We start from the raw sequence: 15161 nt of genomic DNA on the forward strand, positions 1-15161 counted from the left end.
TATTTTTTTTTTTCTTTTTTTGAGACAGAGTATCACTCTATCACCCAGGCTGGAGTGCAGTGGCGCAATCTCGGCTCACTGTAACTTCTGCCTCCCAGGTTCAAGTGATTCTCCTGCCTCAGCCTCCCAAGTAGCTGGTATTACAAGCATGCACCACGATGGCTGGCTAATTTTATATTTTTAGTTAGAGAGGAGGCTTCACCATGTTGGCCAGGCTGGTCTCGAACTCCTGACCTCAAGCGATCCACCCCTCAGGCCTCCCAAAGTGTGGGATTGGGCTTGAGCCACCCTGCCCAAGATATATTTAAGCATCTAGGATGTACATTCCCATTAAGTTTAGCTACAAACATAGCAAAATACATGGCTAATATGTAACACATTAGCTATATTTGTAGCTAAATTAATGATATGTTAAATGTAGCTGAATTGAGTGGGAGTAGGGTGAGGGATGGGAAATTACTTATTACGTACAATGTACACTATTTGGATGATGGTTACACTAAAAGCCCAGACTTCACCTCTAAGTAATATATTCCTGTATCAAAACTGTACTCAGACTGGGCACGGTGGCTCACACCTGTAATCACAGCACTTTGGGAGGCTGAGACAGGTGGATCACCTGAGGTCTGGAGTTCAAGACCAGCCTGGCCAACATGGCAAAACCACGTCTCTACTGAAAATACAAAAATTAGCCAGGAGTGGTGCTGCGTGCCTGTAATCCCAGCTACTCGGGAGGCTGAGGCAGGAGAATCGCATGAAACCGGGAAGTTGAGGCAGGAGAATCACGTGAACCCGGGAGGCAGACATTGCATTGAGCTGAGATCACACCACTGCACTACACTCCAGCCTGGGTGACTGAGCGAGACTCCGTTTCAAAAAAAAAAAAAAAGCACTTGTATCCCCTAAATTTATACAAATTTTTAGAAAGAGAATTTGCTGATATTAACTTATTGAGTCACTGGCTCTTTCAGTTGTTAAAACAATTAAAAGTTAAAAGAATTAGAAGTTAGCTTGTCACAGTGGTGTGTGCCCATAGTCCCAGCTCCTACGTAGGCTGAAGTGGGAGGATCACTGGAGCCCAGCATTTCAAGGCTGAGATGAGCTGTGCTCATGCCACTGCACTCCAGCCAGTCTGGGTGACAAAGTGAGACTCTATCTCTTTAAAAATAAAAATTAAAAAAAATAGAAATTTTAAATTTTAACTTAAAGCCAAAAGTTTCTAGCCTTATTAAATACCTACTATGTGCAAGACACAAATCTACACATGTGGGCGATGTAGGGATGTTGACGCCATAGTTGCCCTCAAGACATTTATGGTTTATGTTACCTGAGATTTTTTTTCTTTTCTTTTTCTTTTCTTTTTTTTTTTTTTTTTGGAGATGGAGTTTCGCTCTTGTCGCCCAGGCTGGAGTGCAATGGCGCAATCTCGACTCACTGCAACCTCCACCTGCTGGGTTCAAGTGATTTTCCTGCCTCAGCCTCCTGAGTAACTGGGATTACAGGTGCCTGCCGCCATGCCCAGCTAATTTTTGTATTTTTAATAGAGACAGAGTTTTGCCATATTGGCCAGGCTGGTCTGGAACTCCTGACCTCAGGTGATCCACCCGCTTTAGCCTTCCAAAGTTCTGGGATTACAGGCGGGAGCCACTGTGCCCGGCCGAGATTTCAAATAATAATACTTATTTCAATTAGAAGTATTCTGCGGGGAAAGCATATGTAATTCTACAAAGAAAAACCCTGAAGTTGCCTTAAGTGCTGAAAAGGGAACGTGAAAAATTTGGTAGTTTAAACATTTCATGTTAAATACTTGTTTGAACTAAAATGAGATCCTAAGAAAAACATCATTATCATGTATGTATTTATTTATTTGAGCGGGTCTCACTCTGTCCCCCAGACTGGAGTGCAGTGGTGTGATCACCGCTCAGCTGTAGCCTCTACCACTGTGAGCTCAAGGGATCCTCCCACCTCTGCCTGCCCAGTAGCTGGGACAACACTCACCACCACGCCTGACTGATTTTTTTTTTTTTTTTAACTCGTAAATACGGGGTTTCACCATGTTGCCCAGGCTGGTCTCAAACTCCTGAGTTCAAGTATCCGCCTGCTTTGGCCTCCCAAAGTTCTAGGATTACAAACATGAGCCACCGTGCCTAGCCAGAAAAACATTATTATTATTATTATTATTTTAAAATTTGGATTGTCAGATTTTGAATATGTGGACAAGAGTATAGGGGACATTGAGAACATAATTTTTGTTTGTAAGAAAAATAAGTGTAGACATTTTTAACTGTGGTTAATCACTTGTAACCTCTATGTGCTTAGAAGGAGCAAAGGGAATGCACTGACTAACTATACAGCAGAGTTTTACATTGGACACTCAACATCAGTGGCTAGTCCTGATGTTGAGGGGAGAAATGCTACTTCGATGACTTCAGATAAAGTATAAATAGTATATAAAATAGGCCACATACCAGCTGATACACATATGCATCTCTACCCCAAAAAGTTTCAGCTTTCAGTCCTGTCCCTTCTTTTTGTGTTCTATGTGGTATATCTGATTCTTTAAGTTTTTTGTTTGTTTGTTTGTTTGTTTGTTTGTTTTAATGGGTGCCTAGTAGGTATATATATTTATGGGGTACATGAGATATTTTGATACGGGCATGTAAATCACATCATGGAAAATTGGTTGTTCATTCCTTCAAGCATTTATCCTTTGTCTTATAAACAATTCAATTACACTCTTAGTTATTTTTAAATGTACAATTAAATTATTGACTATAGTCTCGCTGTTGTGCTATCAAATACTAGGTCTTATTCATTTCATTGTTTCTATTTTTGGGAGGAGGTATCCATTAACCATCCCCACCTCCCCTGTAAAACCCCACTCCACACTACCTTTTGCAGCCTCTGGTAACAATCCTGCTGTCTTATACTCTATGTGTTCAATTGTTTTGATTTTTGGATCCCACTAATAAGCATGAACAGATGATATTTGTCTTTCTATGCCTGGCTTATTTCACTTAACATAATGACCTCCATGTTAATGCAAATGGCAGGATCTCATTCTCTTTTGTGGCTGAATAGTACTCCATTGTGTATAGGTACCACATTTTATGTATTCATTCATCTGTTGATGGACACCTAGGTTGCTTCCAAACCTTGGCTATTGTGAATACTGCTGTAGTAAACATGGAAATTCAGATATCTCTTTGATATACTCATTTCCTTTCTTTTGGGTATATATCCAGCAGTAGGATTGCTGGATCATATAACTCTATTTTCAGCTTTTTGAGGAACCTCCAAACTATTCGCCATAGTGGTTGTACTAATTTACATCCCCATCAACAGTGTATGAAGGTTCCCATTTCTCTGTATCTTCACCAGCATTAGTTATTGCCTGTCTTTTGAATAAAAGCCATTTTAACTGAGGTGAGATGATATCTCATTGTAGTTTTGATTTGCATTTCTCTGATGATCAGTGATGTTGAGCACCTTTTCATATGCCTGTTTGCCATTGGTATGTCTTCTTTTGAGAAATGTCTATTCAGATATTTTGCCCATTTTAAAATTGGATTATTAAATTTTTTTTCCTATAGAGTTGTTTGAGCTTCTTATATATTCTAGTTATTAATCCCTTGTCAGATGAGTAGTTTGCAAATATTTTCTCCCATTCTGTGGGTTGTCGGTTCACTTTGTTGATTGTTTCCTTTGCTGTGCAAAAGCTTTTTAACTTGATGTGATCCCATTCAGGACCATATTGTTTAATTTCTATGTGTTTATATAGTTTCCAAAATTCCTCTTGTGATTGATTTGTAGTTTTATTCCATTGTGGTCAGAGAAGATGCTTGATATTATTCCAAATTTTTTGAATGTTTTAAGACTTGTTTTATGACCTAACATATGGTCTATCCCTGAGAGTGATCCATGTGCTGAGGAGAAAAATGTGTATTCTGCAGCCATTGGATGAAATGTTCTGTAAATATCTATTAGGTCTATTTGTTCTGTAGTGTAGATTAAGTCTGACATTTCTTTGTCGAGGTTCTGTCTGGGAGATCTGTCCAACACTGAAAGTGGGGTGTTGAAATCTCCAGCAATTACTATATTGGGGTCTATCTCTTTAGCTGTAATAATATTTGCTTTATATAGCTGGGTACTTCAGTGTTGGGTGCATATATATTTGCAATTGTTATGTCCTCTTGCTGAATTGACTCCTTTATCATTATATTATAATCTTCTGTGTCTCTTCTTACAGTTTTTGTCTTGCAATCTATTTTGTCTGATATCAGTATAGCTATTCTAGCTATTCCTGCTCTTTTTTCATTTCCATTGTTATGAAGTATCTTTTTCTATCCCTTTATTTTTAATCTCTGTATATCTTTATAGGTGAGGTGTGTTTCTTTTAGGCAACAGATCATTGGGTCTTGTTTTTTCATTCATTCAGCTACTCTATGTCTTTTGAGTGCAGAGTTTAGTCTATTTACTTTCAGTGTTATTATTGATAAGTAAGGACTTACTCCTGCCATTTTGTTATTTGTTTTCTGGTGGCTTTACAGTCTTCAATTCCTTCTTTGCTTTCTTCCTATCTTCCTTTTAATGAAGGTGATTTTTCTCTGATGGTATGCTTTAATTTCTTTCTATTTATTTAATTTTTTGGTATCCATTGTATGTTTTTCTATTTGAGGTTACCATGAGGCTTGCAAATACTGTCTTATAACCCACTATTTTAAACTGATGACAACTTAATACTGATTGCATATGCAAACAAACACACAGAAAGAAAACTAATAAAAACTCTACACTTTAACTTTGTTCCTTAGCTTTTAAATTTTTTGTTGTTTCACTGTCCGTGTCTTGAAAAGTTGTTGTAGTTATTTTATTTGATTGATTCATCATTTAGTCTTTCTATGTAAGATGAGAAGTTTACACACCACAATTACAGTGTTATACTATCCTGTGTTTTTTGTGTGCTTGCTGTTACCAGGAAGTTTTGTACCTTTATATGATTTCTTCTTGCTCATTAACATCCTTTTCTTTCAGATTGAAGAACTCTTTTTAGTATTTCTTGTAGGACATATCTAGTGTTGATGAAATCCCTCAGCTATTGTTTGGGAAAGTATTTCTCCTTCACGCTTCAAAGATATTTTCACTGGATATACTATTTTAGAGTAAAAGCATTTTTTCCTTCAGCACTGTAAACATGTCATGCCACTCTCTCTTGATCTGTAAGGTTTCCACTGAAAAGTCTGCTGCCAGACGTATTGGAGTGCCATTGTATATTATTTGTTTCTTTTTTCTTGCTGCTTTTAGAATTCTTTCTTTATCCTTGACCTTTGGGAGTTTGATTATTAAATGGCTTGAGGTAGTCTTCTCTGGATTAAATGCACTTGGGGTTCTATAATCTTCTTGTACTCAAATGTTGATATCTTTTTCTAGGTTTGGGAAGTTCTCTGTTATAATCCCTTTGAATAAACTTTTTACCGCTATATGTTTCTGTACTTCCTCTTTTAGGCCAATAACTCTTAGATTTACCCTTTTGAGAATGGGTTCTAGATCTTGTGGGCATGCTTCATTGTTTTTTATTCTTTTTTCTTTTGTCTCATCTGACTATGTATTTTCAGATAGGCTGTCTTTCAGCTCACAAATTCTTCTGCCTGATCAGTTCTGCTATTGAGACTCTGATACATTCGTCAGCATGTCAGTTGCATTTTTCATTTCTAGAATTTGTTTCTTTTTAATTATTTCAATCCCTTTGTTAAATTCATCTGAAAGAATTATGAATTCCTTTTGTATTGTCTTGAATTTCTTTGAGTTTCTTCAAAACAGCTATTTTGAATTATCTGTCAGAAAGGTCATATATCTCTGTTTCTCCAGGATTGGTCTCTGGTGCTTTATTTAGTTTATCTGAGGAGGTTATACATTCCTGGATGGTGTTGATGCTAGTAGATGTTCTTTGGTGTCTGGGCATTGAAGAGTTGGGTACTCGTTGTAGTCTTCACAGTCTGAGCTTGTTTATGCCTGTCCTTCTTGGGAATGCTTTCCAGGTAGTCAAAGGAACTTGAGTCACAAGCCCAATAACACTGTGTTTTTTGTAGACATGTAGAGGTACCACCTTAGTGGTCTTGGATAAGATCCAGAAGAATTCTCTGGATCACCATGCAGAGACTCTTGTTCTTTTCCCTTACTTCCTCCCAAATAAATGGAGTCTCTTTCTCTCTGTGCTAAACCCCCTGGAACTGGGGTTATGGTGATGCAAGCACTCCTGTGGCCACCACCACTGGGAGTGCACTGGGTCAGACCTGAAGCCAGCCCAGCACTGGCTTTTGCCCAGGGCCCTTCCCTTCAGGGCAGTAAGCTTCCTCAGGCCCCAGGCATGTCCAGAGATGCTGTCGGGAAGCCAGAGATTAGGGTCAAATATCTTAGTAGTTTACCTGATGTTCTGTTCTACTATGGATAACTACCACTCACACCACAATACAAAGTTCTTCTCACTCTTCCCTCCCCTTTCCACAGGCAGAGGGGCCACTCCCTGTGGCTGCCACCACCTTTGGTCCACAGGGTTTCTGCCAGGCCACCACCAATATTCACTTAAAGCCCAAGGGCTCTTCCATCAGCTTGTGGTGAAAGCTGCCTGGCCTGGGACTTACCCTTCAGGGCAGTGGGCTCCCTCTGGCCCAGGGTAGTTCTAGAAATGCTGTTCAAGAGTGTAGGCCTGGGCCAGACGCGGTGGCTCACGCCTGTAATCCCAACACTTTGGAAGGCCAAGATGGGCGGATCACCTGAGGTCAGGAGTTCGAGACCAGCCTGGCCAACATGGCGAAACCCTATCTCTACTAAAAATACAAAAATTAGCTGGGTGTGGTGGAGTGTGCTTGTAATCCCAGCTACTTGGAAGGCTGAAGCAGGAGAATCGCTTGAACCCAGGAGGTAGAGGTTGCGGTGAACTGAGGTCACACCACTTCACTCCAGCCTGGGCGACCGAGTGAGACTCCATCTCAAAAAACAACAACAACAAAAAAAACAAAAAAAACAAAAAAAAAGAGTGTAAGCCTTGACTTGGGGACCCCAAGAACCTGCTTGTTGCTCTACCTCACTGTGGCTGAGCTGGTACCTAAGGTGTAAGACAAAGTCCCCTTTACTTTTCTCTCTGCTTTTCTCAAATAGAAGGAGTCTGTCACTGTAGCCACCACAGCTGGGAATGTGCTGGGTCACACCTGAAACCAGCACATCTCAGAGTCTCATCCAAGGCCCATGACACACTCCTTGGTTATCACTGCTGGTTATTCAGGGCCCAAGGGCTCTTTAGTCAGCAGGTGATGTATCCTGCGAGGACTGGGTTTTTCCCTCCAAAGCAGTAGGTTCCCTTTTGGCCCAGGGTGGGTATAGAAATGCTGTTCAGGAGCAGCTGGGCGCAGTGGCTCACGCCTGTAATCCCAGCACTTTGGGAGGCCGAGGCGGGTGGATCACGAGGTCAGGAGATCGAGACCATCCTGGCTAACACGGTGAAACCCTGTCTCTACTAAAAATACAAAAAAAAAATTAGCTGGGCGTGATGGCAGGCGCCTGTAGTCCCAGCTACTCAGGAGGCTAAGGCAGGAGAATGGCGTGAACCCAGGAGGTGAACCCACTGCACTCCAGCCTGGGTGACAGAGCGAGATGCTGTCTCGAAAAAAAAAAGAAATGTTGTTCAGGACCTAGGGCCTATAATGCGGGCCTCACAACTCTGCCCAGTGCCGTATCCTACTGTGGCTGAGCTGGAATCCAAGATGTAAGACAGTCCTTTTTACTCTTTGCTCTTTGCTCCTTAAGCAGAAGAAAGGAGTCACTTCTATTGCAGCTGCCTTGGTTTGGGGCATGGGTGATGCAAGCACTCCTTTAGCTATGCCAGCTGGTATCTCCCTAGATCACATGCTACCCTAGTCCAATTACTATAAGCCCAGCCTAGTGCTAGTAGCCTAGGAATTGGAGTCCTTGTGCCCTAGACTGTCTTTCAAGATTAGGACCCCAGAGTATTTCAGCCCACGGTGGTGAGGCTTGCAGGGAAACTCAAGTTCTGGCCACTGGGATGGATGCTTTCTGTCTAGCTAGGGCGGGTCCAAATGCTCCCTCCATGTGCTGGCGCTGGCTGAGCCCAGCACGGCTTTATTCTCCACTGTGACAGGGCAGCACTAAATTCAATGTAAAGGCTCCCAGCCACTGTGCCCTCCCTTTCCCAAGTGCATAGGTCCTCTCTCCACACCGCATGGCCGCTGCTAGGGGGTGAGGAAGGGGTGGCATTGGTGATGCAAGACCATCTTTTCTGCCCTCCTCAATGCCTCTTTCAATGATATGAAGTCAAAACTAGCCACTGTGATTGCTTACCTGGTTTTTGGTTCTTGTGATGGTGCTTTGCTGTGTGCAGATAGTTAAAAATTTGGTGTTCTAACAGGGGAACCAATGTTTGTAGGCTTCTGTTCCACCATCTTGCTCCGCCTGCTCCCATATCTGATTCTTACTCGGAAATTCTTACAGCTGAAAAATCTGTCCAGATTCCCTGCAGGATTCTATAGGGAAGATCACTTATCTTTATCATACAACTTTTCACTCTTATTGTTATAATTCTTATTTACCTCTCTAAGAATGAGTGGTATAGCTCTGTGATTTCAGGCAAGTTACTTAATCTCTCTTTGTTTCTTTGCTGTTAAATATAAACTGTGTCAGTTGTTTTGAGGATTAAATGAGGTAATTCCTAGCACAGAGTAAGCACTTACTAAATAATAGCTATTACTATTATCTCTCTTCAGCCAGCTGAAGTCTTAGAGGGCAGTGCCCTCATAGTGTTCTTTGCATCTTCTGCAAGTACTTGCTGGTGTGTATAAGATAGAATTTTTCACACTGGGCTTCCTTGGACAAGTTTCATAAGAGGTGCTTTTTTGTAGTTCAAAAACATTGGATTCAAATTTCATCTGTAAATTTTAACTGTTTTAAAAAACAACAAAAATCTGTGAGCTCAAATGTTATAAAATAGAATTTTAAGTAATAAAGACCATCAGTGTCTTTACAGTTGTTCACACCTATAATCCTGGCATTTTGGGAGGCTAATGTGGGAGGATCACTTGAGGCCAGGAGTTTGAGACCAGCCTGGGTGACATAGTGAGACCTCATCTCTACAAAAAAAAAAAATTTTAATTAGCCAGGCGAGGTTGTGTACACAACCTGAGCAACAGATCAACACTCTATCTCAATTAAAAAAAAAAAAAATTCTCATTTTATTAATATGCTGCTAAATTACTTCATTTTTATGCTTTTCCTATCATCTTTTTAAATTGAAGATGATCCTGATATTGAAGAGTAAACTGTTAAAAACAAACTGCAAAACAAGAACTTGTTGCCATTTGCAAATATTTCTGTCCATAAATTTTAATCGTGTGAATTTTAAAAATACAAAAATAAGTAGAATAGGATACAGGAATGCAACTGACACATAACCTCTGCTTTCATTGATTTGTATTACTCAGATGAGGCTCTTTGTAGCCATTGATTGATTTTTATAATAAATTCATTCTATAAATTTAAATAAAAATATACCTGTTCTAGTTAAGTGTGGATTTACCTACTACCTTTGGAAAGAGGAGACATTGATAAGTAACTTACTTGTTTTTATGTATTTCTTTGATGAGCATTTATTATACTATTGTTATATAATAGGTTTTAGGCTCTAAGTTAACAATATAGGTTTGACAGGCTACAACTGACAGCCTTTGGTTAAACATAAGCTCATTAGGTTTCCATGTAATTGTGCATTTAGAAGAATATTGCTTTAAGACTCTTTGGAAACACTGACGTGTAAAGTATCCTATGTCTTTGAGTCAGCTGACTCCCATCTTTCACTTTTGCAGGGGCCCAGCTGGAGTAAGAGCCCAAGCCCTGGATAGAGATGGAAATCTGGTAGAAGATTTTGTATTTGATGCAGGAGTTGGGAATATTGGAAATCGTGTTCTTCATGTGAGAAATGCACCTTCCCCTGCTGCTACTTCTTCCCTTGCAATTTCTGGAATGATTGCAGATGAAGTACAACAAAGATTTGAATTGTAAATAATGAAAGGAGCTAGGTATGCACTGTAATCTCCATGTCAGCAACAAGAATGTACTAATTGCATTCTTTTTTTTTTTTTTTTTTTTTTTTTGAGACGGAGTCTGGCTCTGTCACCCAGGCTGGAGTGCAGTGGCCGGATCTCAGCTCACTGCAAGCTCCGCCTCCCGGGTTCACGCCATTCTCCTGCCTCAGCCTCCCGAGTAGCTGGGACTACAGGCGCCTGCCACCTCGCCCAGCTAAGTTTCTGTATTTTTAGTAGAGACGGGGTTTCACTGTGTTAGCCAGGATGGTCTCGATCTCCTGACCTCGTGATCCGCCCGTCTCGGCCTCCCAAAGTGCTGGGATTACAGGCTTGAGCCACCGCGCCCGGCAATAATTGCATTCTTTAATTTAAAAAATGGTTTTTAAAATTTCATTTTTAGGTCAAAGATAACCACTGAATTGTTCAAATGATATAACATAGAAATAATAATTTTCTACAAAAATTAGCTGGGCATGGTGGCACATGCCTGTAATCCCAGCTACTCGAGAGGCTGAGGCAGGAGAATCACTTGAACCAAAGAGGCAGAGGTTGCAGTGAGCTGGCTGTCCAGCCTGGGTGACAGAGCAAGAGAAAACATAATAATAATTTTCAAAATGTTAGGCTTGGGACCGTGGCCAGCACTTTGAGAGGCCAAGGCAGGTAGATTGTAGCCTAGGAGTTTGAGACCAGCCTGGGCAACATGGCAAAACGCTGTTTCTACAAAATAGCTGGGTGTGGTGCCTCTGTAGTTCCAGCTACATAGTAGGCTGAGGTGAGAGGATCACTTGAACTCAGGAGGTCCAGGCTCCAGTGAGCTATGTTCATGACACTGCATTCCAGGCTGGATGATAGAGCAAGATCTTGTCTCAAAAAAAAAAAAAAAAAAAATCCAGCCTAAGCAACATGGTGAATGAAACCCCATCTCTACAAAAAATAAAAAAATTAGCTGGACATGATGGTGTGTGCCTGTAGTCCCAGCTACTTGAGGGGCTGAGGCAGGAGGATCACTTGAGCCCAGGAGGTCAAGGCTACCGTGAGGTCTGTTCATGCCACTATACCTCAGCCTGGGCAACAAAGTCAGTCCCTGACTCAAAAAATAAAAACAACAACAAAATATAAATTCCATGCTTATTTACTTTGTGAATAAAGAGGCAAGATACAGTTTTATCTGTCCTGAATCCCTGACTTTTTTTTTTTTTTTTTTAGATGGAGTTTCACTCTTGTTGCCCAGGCTTGAGTGCAATGGTGAAATCTTGGCTCACTGCAACCACTGCCTCCCAGGTTCAAGCGATTCTCCTACCTCAGCCTCCCGAGTAGCTGGGATTACAGGTGCCCACCACCATGCCTGGCTAATTTTTTTGTATTTTTAGTAAAGATGGGGTTTTGCCATGCTGGCCAGGGTGGACTTGAATTCCTGACCTCAGGTGATCCACCCGCCTCAGCCTCAAAGTGCTGGGATTACAGGTGTGAGCCACTGCACCCAGCCCTGAATCCCTGACTTTGTTAATGACCTGTCCTTACCAACTATGACCTAGAGAAGATTTAGCTTTTCAAGAATTTTGGAGAACGATGGCATAAAAATGGGTTATTTCCTTAAATCAGTTTTTTAGCATTATACTACCTAAGCTCGTTTGGTCTCTCACAGACAAGGAAATACATCATATTGTAGGTTGCATTCTTTTAATTTCGAAGAGTCACAAAACTCACATTATTTAGAGCAACAATATTTGTATTTAGAAATTAAAAATTCATGATTTCAAGAAAATAGATAAAATTTACATTTTTGAGTAGTTTGAATAAGTTTCTATCTTAGTTATAATATTTGTCAGAAATAACAAAACAAACTCAAAACCTTTATTATTTTCAGTCTTTATAACTGATGTGGTATGGTATCATTATGAAATGTAAACAGTGGTACACTGAGTAGTTGTCTTGCTCTTCAGTCTCTGTGGCTGAGAACTGAAATAACTTAGAAGAGATAGATTTTTATGAGAGCAGTTTTAGAATCCTGACACTGATGTATAGAACTCTAATTTTAAGTTTATTTATATATTATATCTCTGATCTTTAGTCACACTAAGACTCTCAAAATGTTGGCCAAGATTGCTAATGATTCATACCTACTTGATTTTTCAGGGCTCCTATAAAGTTGTGTAGGGATATTTTTCCATTTTTGATAAATATCTAACTTTGAGGCATTCACTTTTGTAAACCGCGAAAGTGCCTTACATTCATGTGTACCTCATGAGTATTTTAAGTTGATGCCCAGTGCTGTACTATATCCTGTATATATGTGTTCTGTGGTATCTGTTGAAATGATTCTTGTAATTTAGAAAGTTAGAAAATAGAAATGTAAATGAAAATGTGACGACCTGACTGCAGAATTTTGAGTACTGAACCACATTTAAGTGAGGCGTTTTCATCCATTGTCTCTCATTTGCTCTGTCAGGAATCATCTTCTAGTCTGTATGTCTTCTTTCCTCTTAGCTCTCCAAAGCTGTATGATGGATGGGTGAGAAGGATGTGCATTTTGGTTGATAGGAAAAATGCTTCTGTTTTCTTCCTTTTCCCCTCACTTCAAGCATTGATGATTACATTGGTTGAGCTACCTCATCCATTAATGTGAAAGGCTACACATCATCAGCTCGTGTTCAAGAAGTAGCACATCCCAGGTAAACAGAGTAGGCCATTATTCAACACTTGGGATGAGCATATTAAAAGCATTCAGATATCAATGACAGAAGAAGCAAGCCCTAATGTTTCTTTATAACAGCTATTCCTGCAAGAAATGCAAACACACCATAGTTTTCTGTTCCATTACAAGATGACTAAGAGATGGAAAACATTATCATTTTCTATTTCATCAACAGTACGATTGCATACATACTAAGTTGTAAAGACTGGAATTACAAAAAATGATTGTCCTAATTGAAGCAATCCTCAATCCATTCGAGTCTGTACAATACCCCAAAAAATAAAAGTGAAAAATTTGTTGAAAGTGTTTTGAATATGTAGGTTATTCTGTTTGTAAAACATTTTATATGTATGTCAACAGGATTTTGTTGTTTAATACTGATATAATAAAGTTTTATTATTTCTGACAGAAGAAATGTATATTAATATTTAAAATATTTTAATGATCCTTGGTGTTGTAGAGAACATATTTTTTAGTTCCATAAAGACTTTTATGCAAATAAATTTTTTATGTGTAAAACATAAACTGTTTGCTTTAGGATAGCAGCCAACCTTTTTAAAAAACTCATTTCTGTGTTAGTATATAACACAAAATGAGGTTGAGTAGTTTATATTTTGGGTAAAAAATGGAGCATTTTAGATTTTAACTTCAGAGTGTTTGTGAGAAACTCTTGATGTACCAGCCAGTATATTTTTGGTGTTTCATGTTACATAGCTTAACTCTTTTATCCATGCATATATGTGCATATCAAAGTCCTTCCCTTGATCCTCTCAGCGTTGGCACTGTTTGAGGAGTTGCCTTTACTGTTGGCAGAATTCCACTTTCCCTGAGGCCATTTGGAAATCTACCTGGTAACCTGTGGGATAACCTTAACTCTTAGAACTTTCTTCATAGGATGGTGGTGAGAGTGGGGTATACTGCCAGGCCCTGTCCTTTGGGAGTTTGTAGGACCTGCTTTCGGAGGCAGTCCAACCCTGATGGCTGTAACTATGAGCTATCCCTGTAAACACAGGAGGCATGGTGTCTATATTTAAGGACTGGCTCTGCCCTCCTGGGCACTTGATCTGTGTCTAGACTTCTTGGTCAGAGGTTTCCTCATCTTTCTGCACATACACTGTTATCTAAAGATCTTGTAAACATTTTTGAGTTGTAGTCGTAAAGTCAGTTACTAAGCTTTTCTAATACACTCAAAGGGAGTTTTTGAAATCTCTTCATCAGGGCTTAAGGTAGAAGGACAGGATGAAATGGTTGGGAAAGCAAAATCTGCCTCAAGATGTTTTCGAATAGTTTGTACTCATTAAAGAGTTTAAGAATGGAAATAAACCCTAAAGCCCTGAAGGGAAGAACTGTGTTGATACCAACCAACTCTACTTTTCTGGCCTCAAATCCTAGAAAATATTGTAGGTCTTTGTTGTTGTTGTTGTTAATTGCTTTTATTTTCTGCTTATGGGAAGGGTCTCACATTAAAGTTATCTTAAGTTTCTTTTGTCCCTGGGATAAAATGAGAAAATTTACCTTTTAGATATGGCAAGAGATGGCAGGTCTTGGGTTGCTCAGGAAGCCCAACTTTGAATATTAGGAAAGACCTGAGGGACAGTGGTAACAGAGGGACCTCTCTCACTAGAGAACCTTGAATTTTAGCCAACTTCTGCTTAAAACTGTATCTTTAGAAAAACCTCTTTTAACTTGGTTGCTGTGAAGCAGAATGAAATGGCTATAGCAGTGTTTTTTTTTTTTTTTTTAACACCTTTCAGATTTAATTTTCCTTAAATTTGTCCACTGGGAATATAAGAGATGTCTTTTAGGGGTATCAGTTTATTTTTTAATTTTTGTCTCCCCTTCCCTCTCCTTTCCCCCTCCTTTCCCCCTCCTTTCCCCCCTCCTTTCCCTCTCCTTTCCCTCGACAGGGTCTTGCTTTGTTGCCCAGGCTGGAGTGCAATGGCACTATATCTTGGCTCACTACAACCTCCACCTCCTAGGTTCAAGCGATTCTCCTGCCTCAGCCTCCTGAGTAGCTAGGATTACAGGCACATGCCACCACACCCAGCTAATTTTTTATATTTTTGGTAGAGATGGGGTTTCACCATGTTGGCCAGGCTGGTCTCGAACTCCTGACCTCAAGTGATCCACCCGCCTTGGCCTCCCAAAGTTGGGATTACAAACGTGAGCCACCACGCCCGGCCTTTTTATTTTTTATTTTTTAAGACAGAGTCTCACTCTGTCACCCAGGACCCAGGCTGGAGTGTAGTGGCATGATCATAGCTCACTGTAGCCTTAACATTGTGGGCTCAGGTAATCTTCCTGCTTTAGTCTCCTGAATAGCTGAGACTATAGGTGTGCATCTCCAGGCCCAGGTAATTTTTTTTTTTTGAGAG

The 15161-nt window shown here is 40.1% G+C and overlaps 1 protein-coding gene across 1 annotated transcript in view; it reads left to right on the plus strand.

Annotated features, from left to right (window-relative positions):
• Positions 1–14263, plus strand: part of L2HGDH (L-2-hydroxyglutarate dehydrogenase) — a 72878-nt gene extending 58615 nt beyond the window's left edge. The window contains exons 10-11 of the mRNA XM_003901774.3: positions 9873–10085; positions 11298–14263. Of these exons, the coding sequence (XP_003901823.1) occupies positions 9873–10068 (196 nt within the window). The 3' untranslated portion in view covers positions 10069–10085; positions 11298–14263. The remainder of the gene's footprint in view (positions 1–9872; positions 10086–11297) is intronic.
• The last annotated feature ends 898 nt before the right edge of the window (positions 14264–15161 follow it).

Source organism: Papio anubis, chromosome 7 (assembly GCF_008728515.1).
Source record: "Papio anubis isolate 15944 chromosome 7, Panubis1.0, whole genome shotgun sequence".
NCBI classification, from domain to species: Eukaryota; Metazoa; Chordata; class Mammalia; order Primates; family Cercopithecidae; genus Papio; species Papio anubis.